Below are 8,298 nucleotides of genomic sequence, written 5' to 3'. Positions count from 1 at the left end.
GGGGGGGAGGGGGGGAGGGAAATGACACCCCCCCCAACTTTCCACTGCTCCTCTAAGACACAGAGCAAACAAAGCAGGGGATTTCAGGAAGAGAGAAAGCATTCACATGGCTAAGGCAGTTGAGCACCATTTCTGCCAAAGGATCCCTGGGATACTGAGCCAGCAGACTGGAGAAAAATAAAAATGGATTTTAATTTAAAATTAAATTTTAAAGTATGTCACAATCAATATTATCTTCATTTTTTACCATCGAGCAAATGCTGGCACTTTTCCAAAAGTCAGTATTTCCCGTCTGTTATGCACAGCAGCTTTTGCAATAATTACTTTCAATTTTCCTAGCAGGTGCCAAGAATATTTTCTTCATTTAGATTATTCAGAGATAAGAAAATGACTAAGAGTGGAAATGAAAGAAAAGCTTGTTTTAGCCTTTCCAATCTATGAATAAAAAAAGGTGAGAATAAGCTCTATGAACTAAAGGATGAAAGGGCCAGATACGATATATCTATCTAAAGATACAAAAATTCCTAGTGGGATTTCTAAAGGCATGGAACTAAGTTATGGAAAAAGCTTCCTGTTAAAAATGGGAATCACCCAGTTCATGTACTGAATGAAGTGATCCTTTGGAAAAAGTAGTACATGTAAGCCTTTAATTACAGCATCATATGCATATGCCTATATGCACAAAGAGGCTGAGAATTAACCTTAAGTCTTACATTTCTTAATTTTCAATTACCTAATTGTGCAACACCAGTAATATTCTTTTAAAGTAGATTTGTGCATGTCTAATTTCCCAGGTTCTCCTTGTACAGAAAAAACAGAGGGAATAAACACCTTATTCACCTCTACAAGAAAACTGTTCTGGCAAAGTCTAAAAGTTTTATTTTTGTTTGTTTTTTCGTTTTTTTAATATGCACATTGCCAAAGAAAAATCTTCATCTCATCACTCCTAAACATAACTGTATTGGCTAACTTGCTTGAGGCAAGGAACAAAGACAGCTTGCAGCCTGGGACGGCAAGAATGAACTATGTAGTGGCCACCACATTCTCCATGCTTTCTACAGGAAACAAAAGGGTGGCTGAAATGCAGGGGTAGCCTCAGATATTAATGCTGCAAACCTGATGTAGAAAGCATATCTATTAAGAAAGGAATGTGTGTGGCATTTCTCAAAGAACAGGCTCTTTGCATTGAAGAAAACAATCCGACAATTTTACAGTTCAAGAGATGCAGAGGTCTGTATGTTTTGAACTCAAGAAGATTTTAAAACCAAAGTTAAATGGGAACAACTTCTGTGTTTAGACAGCCATTGTGGTTCTAACAGTTTGCAGCATTTAAAATGTAGGTCAGAAGATTACTGTGGATACTGAACCACATGTTCACAGCCTGACTGCATTTAGATAAGGCCTATGGAAGCTCACCTATTACTGCTGTAACAAACTTTGACTTTCTGCTACTCTTACTTAATAGGGGATAAAGGATTTAAAATTTCAGAAGCAATTCTCAGTTCATCAGCTCCTCCTAGTAGCACTGTAAATTTGGACACATTTAGGTTTAAGGACCTGTTCAGACCCTGTGAAAGGTCCTTGGTACAAATGAGAATTGGCTGTCCTGACACCACTTTTTTTTTTTTTTTTTTTTTTTTTTTTTTTTAAGGCCATTCATTTTCCCCCATTGTCAGCAAGCTGTTTTGTTTGAGCTAGTGTCAGTTGGTCAGGAGTTTCATCAGATCCTGATAGCCAAATTTCCCTTCAGTCTTGGGATAACCCCCAAGACTAAATAAATATTTTGTGAACATATCTTGTTTTTTTTACAGCAGTCACTGGCATCTAGTCACCTTGCAAGATAATTCTGTCCCCCATTGCAGTGCATATTTCTGCATATCTAGTTTTGAACACTATTCTGGGGAGCAACTTTCTAAGGTGACCATCTGTGCAACTGTATTGACAGAGCAGATGTAGACTGTAAATGTTTTCTGGATGGACAGTATCAAGTGACAGGCTGTTTCTTCTGACCCCGTCAGTGAAATCTTACACCCGCTGAGGCATAGGTGACTGGTGCCTCCAGTGGCCAGTCAGAAGTGCAAGCAGTGTTCCCAGAAGTGCCAGCAGTGCTTCTCCTGGTGCTCCCACTCCCTGGCCGGCATTCACGGGGCCAGGGCACTGGCACTCCCGCCTGCCCATCGCCTAACCGGGAAGTGCTGGCTGCCAGGGGGTGCACCAATACTCTCAGGAGGTGCACATGCACCCCCTACATGTCGCCACTGTACTGAGGGTTACAAAGCCTATGCTTCTGCTGGTCCAGAAGCAACAAAAACTAGAATCAAGGGTAGTACACTACCTCTCATACTATCCAAGAGATCTAAACTGGACAGTTTACTTTTGCCTATTTAATCATACATGGAGGTTGACCGCATCACCATTCTTAGACAGAAAGCTAGCACAGAGGTAGGGAAGAAGAAGTTGCTTCTGTCCATCTAATCCAGAGGTTCCCAGCCACCAAGCCGTGAAGGGCTGGCTGCCGATACATGGCATGAGCCCCCAATTCGGACCCCAATCTGCCCGCCTGGGCAAGCAGCTTCCACCACCAGCAGTCACGTGTGGGGTTAAAACTGGGCAGCCTCAGGGAGGCAGCAGCTCCGTGTGCCCCATCCTAATCCCGTACCAGTCCACGGTATAAAAAAGGTTGGGAACCTTTGTTCCCAACCTAAATGTCTAATCTATATCTTGTTAGGCGTTCCTGGTAAATGAGGTCCTATGCCCACAATTACAACATCTCTACCCTTTTGCTTAAGCCATTGATAACATTTTACCTTCCGTTTGAAAAGTTTTGGATAAGCTGTTCTCCACAAGATCCACTTAGAAAGTGCACTCCAGTGCACTATGTGATCAGGCTTTCAAATGAGAACACGAGGTTGATTGAAAATCCAATGAAATTTTGGAAATTGGCACAGTTCTCAGATCCAAACCCAGGCCCTCCCCCTTTTGCTGCACTGCATAAAAGGAGTCAGTTGTGTAAGTTAACATGTGCAAACCCTTTTAGATCACTTTTCTTCTCCCTTCATCCTAAAAGGAAGTGTGCTTTCTAATCACGCTCGGAGCAGCTCACAGTAGACTTACGTTTTCTGTCATCTCCACATGCAACTTCAGCAAGGTATCGGAAGTAGTCGCCCTTCATCTTCAGGTAGAAGACTTTGCTCTCTGGATTAGTTGCATTAGCTATTAAATATTTGTCCAACAGCTCCTGAAACAGGAATAAAAAGACATTGAAGTTTTGCAGGAGTTGCAAAAGAAGACCGAGACTGGTAATAGATAACATGAGCTAAGCACTTCAGGTGAGGAATAGTAATAAAAAACAGCCAGAAATCCTTTATCAATGTTTTTGGTACACCTTCGTGTAGTACATTTTACTCTTCCAAGAAGAATATTACAAACAACTCTTCTTAAAGTCTCAACTTGAGGGCACTCAACTAAAAAACTGTTGAAAGCAGAGTTAGAAAAGTATAGCACACAGTAACATGAAAATATATTTGTAAATTTAGTCATTGCAAAACCACAGAAATATGATTTTGTTTTTCAATTTTCCTAATTAATGTTCATTAGACAGTTATGATCAAACATTTTAGATTGGCTAATTTTCAACTGCCACTGGGATAATGCTGTCCAGTTAGCATGACATCCAGATTCAACTGAAACCTTACATCCCACAGAGTGCTTCTAAGCCTCACACTCCTAAAGTGAACCTCCAAATATAAGCCAGTTTTGGCCTACAAAATACAGCAGTAGCCTGAAATAACCAAGTAATTTCCATGTAGTATTAAAACCTAGGTACAGTTTATGGGCACAAAATTCAGATTTGGGCTCACATTCTGAACACAGTTAGAAGACAATATACATTCAGAGTTTAAGACCAGAAGAATAAGGAAATAGATCTGACCTCTTGTATACTGCAGGACCCAGGTACTGAGGCCACTAGAACTTCTCTTTATAGAAAGATCAAGAAAGGGAGTTTTAATTGCTTTTTTTTTTTTTTTTAAGTTTAGAAGGGAAGTGCCTAACTTTAAAATTTCCAATTCAATTTTTTGGCACACATTTGCGTTATGTCTTTTTCCAAACAGATTAACAAGCCATCCCTTTTGTGTGTGGTGTTTTCTCTGCATAAAAGGCATTAATAAGCTTATCAAAAAAAGACAGTTCAGCTTAATAAGTCAAGATCCTTAAGTTTTACTACAGGGCATTTTCTGTAGCCCTCAAGCCATCTGTGGCTTACTCTGACCTCTTAATTTTTTCAGTGTCCTCTCCAAAGGATGTAGATCCTGAAATGCTATATACATTCTGGTATCAGTTTCACAGGTACCACAGGAAGAGGATGGAAATCTCTCTCTTTCTTCATCATCCCTATTCATATAACCAGAGTACATTAGTTCTTTTGGAAAAATCACCCTAAGAGCTTGCATTGAGCTGCTTGTCCAGCTTCAACCCCTGGAGTCTAGACCCCTCTCAGAAATCACCAAACTTCAGAATCCGGTTCCATGTTAAGCAGGCTTGGCTGCAGTCTTTGTTCGTAGATATATACCTCTTTACTTGGTTGTATTAAAACCACAACCTGTTTGAAAAGAGACTAAAAATGAATTGGCCAGAGCACACCTCAAACAGTACTAGTGACTCTTGGGGGCATGTTATCCAGACCTACCAACTGAAAATATTTGTTTCTCGTAGAGGTGTAAAATCCTCCTTTGTTATTCATGTAATATAAATATATCTTCCTGCTTCTCTTCAAATGCAGAACATATGTATTTATTGAATGCTTCTGTCTTCTCTGCATCATTAACCACCTTCTTGGCAGTGGGCCTGCCTATTACATCATTAGGATTTCTTGTGCTCCTAATACATTAAAAATCTGTGGCCCTTAGCCCCCCCCAGCCCTTATACATGTTCTAAACTTCTAATACATATATCAGATAACTAAGTTCCTTTCCTTTGCCATCAGCTCTATATTGCTTTTTGCTAACTGCTGCTTTCATTTAGTCACTGAGGCACAACAGACCTTGAAATAAGACTGTCCTATGACTTCAAAACTGAACTCTCCCATACCAGAGTATTTTTGCACAGCAACTTCTGCTCTGGAGACTATAGATATTAAGTACCTTAGAGAGCCCAGGGCCTGCTGTTGTAGCACCTTGCAGGCTGTATGCAATCTGCACTCTGGGAAGTCCCCTGTACTCATAGGTAAGAGATTTGAGCTCTAGGCTCACCAAGCTATCAACCCCACAGCATGGCAGCAGCACAGCGTTCTAGCAACAAATGCAGACTTTGTTGTAAAACACTCTTAAAGCAGCTACACTACAATTCCTCCTTTTGATAAACACTGGGATCAGAAATAGGGTTTCCATTATTTTTAAAAAGTGTAATTATTGCAATGAGGCATGTAAACTGAATAATACTGCACACACAGCAGCTGAAGGGCTGAAATACCAAAGGAATAACACGTACCCTATACGATTTTTGCTCCCAAGGGACAGTACTACATATATAGCATCTACCTATTAGTAGTTGCTACTTATATGTTACCCAGGCTTTGACAGACTACCCTGTGAAGGTTAACGAGCTCCACTATGCCTCTAGATTACTACCATCGTTCAACACAGCAGCCTTGGCCTGGGGACATGAGTTTAGAAATCTACTTCACCCCTGTTCAGTTGCTTAAAAAAAAAAAGCTGTTATTACAAAAGTTTTCAAAAAGCTGCAAACTGTAGCCAGTTCAAGATGATGCTGTTATTAACATTTCAATTCAATTGTCAATCCAAATTCATGAAATGGAGACAAACCTGGGAAACATACATTTTAAAATTTACACAATTGCTTAATAGCCTATTTATTAGCCCAAAGACAGAAAATATTCATTTGTGCCCTATAACACAGCTAGTCAAAACAGGCCATTGTAAGTATAGTGAAACTCGCCACTGTCTGCTGCAGTGCTGCTAAAATTTACTGTGCAATACAAATACAGGGTCATGAAGTGTGCCTGACAATCTAATGTGTTTGTAGCCATTTTTAAACTGCTGCCTGGAAGGTATTACATGAATATAGGTTTGTTTAGACTATGGGATTTTTCCCAATTTTGCTATAGAGTAATAACTCTTCAATTTTCATGTACTCTGTGTTTGCTATACAGAGGAAGTACAGCAGACAGCTCCAGACATGAAACCTTCCCTTCAGCGTGATTCACCAAAGGCTCCAACTACTAGATTTTATTACTTGTATGTTACAGGAGTTACTAGACACTGAAGCAAGACGGGAGAAAAGAATGTGATATCAGGGCCCCAACATCCTTCCATATGAAAAGATCCTACACATTTCTTTCTTTTCTCATTAGAACACTTCAATCAGAGTGGATTTGATTTGTTAAATTGATTTTAATCAGGATTTAAAATCACTGGTCAGGAAGCCTCGATTTAATCACCGTTTTCTACAAGAAGTGCATTCTTGCTGTTTAATATTCTTGCTTCATTTAACTTCTTTAAAACTTTGTACTTTTAGAGGTAAGGGCTTGACACTATACAAACTTGCAGAGACACAAGAGGGCTGATGGATACATAATCAGGTCTAATCTCTAGGGGTGCACCAATACAGATTTTTTGGGTCCACACTGATGGCCAATTATTAATGAGCCATATTGGCCAATACTGATCTATGCAAACGTGGCAGCTTGGAGAGCAGCATCCAGCTGTTAAGTTTGTTGGGGTGGGCTGGGGGGGAGGGGGGGACAGGACAAACTGAGGCCCTCACAGTGAGGGAGGAGCAGGGCTGGTGGGGCATGGGATAGAGCCACAAGCAGCTTGTCTGGGGGGCTGGTGGCAGCTTCTACCAGGGGAGAAATAGGGGGCACATGCTCCCCAGATCTGTGTACGGGGTGAGGGCAGGCTGATGCTGCAGGCTGGAGGCAGAATCAGGCTCCTCCTGGTGGGGGAGGGGAGGTTGGGTCGGGGCTGCATTTGGGGCAGGCAGTGGCAGCACTGGGATGGGGGAGTTCGGGGGAGCTATGGCAAATTTGGGGGTGACTGGCACACCCCATAGCCCCCCTTCTTAGCGCTGCCACCACACCCCGCAAAGCACAACCCTGGCCGAAATCTCCTGCAAGGAAGAGCCCAGCACTGACCCTGGCCACAGCCCGCTCTCGCCCTGCACACAAATCCAGGGGGGGCACCCCCCCATGCCTCCCTCAGGGGGGCACCCAGCAGTGGGAACCACCTCCCCCCTCCTGGCCCCCCAGATGAGCTGAGTATGGCTCCAGCCCGCACCCCCCCCGCCCCACTCCCTCCCTTACCACATGGACCTCAAACTGAACCCCCTCCCCTCCCCACAACAGACTTACCGGCTGGCCACAGCTCTCCAAACTGCCCATGCTCATGGCATTTATTGGTGACATTATCAGCCACACCAGTCAAAAAAAGCCATTTGCCGATAATGACATCAATCATCCTTTATCAGTGTCAATACAGTTGCAATGTAGATTATTACACAGTCTGGTGGGTAGAAAATTGGTTTATGGGACGCACCCAGACAGTGGTGGTGATGATGGATTGAGTCGGTTTCTACCTGGAGAAATGTGGGCAGCGCAGTCCCCCCAAGGCTCTGTCCTGGGACTGGTACTGTTCAATATCTTCATTAGTGACTTGGATGAGGGAGTAGAAAGCACCTTGTCCAAGTTTGCAGACAACACCAAACTATGGGGGGAGGGAGGGGTAAACAAACTGGCGGGCAGGGAGTGAATCCAGGCAGATTTGGACAGGCTGGGGAAGTGGGCGGAACAGAATAGGATGCGGTTTAACAAGGATCAGTGCCATGTCTTGCACCTACGGAGGAAGAATTATCAGCACTCCTATAGTCTGGGAGATACCATTCTAAGTAGCACAACTGTGGAAAAGGATCTCAGAGTCATAGTTGACTTCAAAATGAATACGAGTCACCAATGAGATGAGGTAATAAGTAAAGCCAACCGCACTCTTTCTTGCATAAGTAGGTGCATCACACAGATCTAGGGAGGTGATACTTCCCCTCTATGTGGCATTTGTCAGGCTGCAGCTGGAGTACTGTGTCCAATTTTGGGCACCGCACTTCAGGAGAGATGTAGAGAACCTGGAAAGGGTTCCGAGGAAGGCCACCTGTCTGGTTAAAGGTGGCCTACAAAAAAAAAAAACTCTACAAGGACCAATTGAGGGACCTGAACCTCTTCAGCCTACTTAAGAGGAGGAGAGGTGATCTTGTGGCTGTCTACAAACTCATCGCGGGGGGGGGGGGAAA

The 8,298-nt window shown here is 42.8% G+C and overlaps 1 protein-coding gene across 1 annotated transcript in view; it reads right to left on the bottom strand.

Moving 5' to 3' along the window:
- The window catches only part of YWHAQ (tyrosine 3-monooxygenase/tryptophan 5-monooxygenase activation protein theta), a 36,021-nt gene that overhangs the window by 3,435 nt on the left and 24,288 nt on the right, over positions 1 to 8,298 (bottom strand). Inside the window, exon 2 of the mRNA XM_006038943.2 lies at positions 3,115 to 3,238. Within this exon, the coding sequence (XP_006039005.1) occupies positions 3,115 to 3,238 (124 nt within the window). The remainder of the gene's footprint in view (positions 1 to 3,114; positions 3,239 to 8,298) is intronic.

Source organism: Alligator sinensis, unplaced genomic scaffold, assembly GCF_000455745.1.
Source record: "Alligator sinensis unplaced genomic scaffold, ASM45574v1 scaffold866_1, whole genome shotgun sequence".
Classification (NCBI taxonomy): Eukaryota; Metazoa; Chordata; order Crocodylia; family Alligatoridae; genus Alligator; species Alligator sinensis.
Note: the sequence above shows the minus strand (reverse complement) of the source record. Positions and strands in the feature narration are given on the sequence as shown.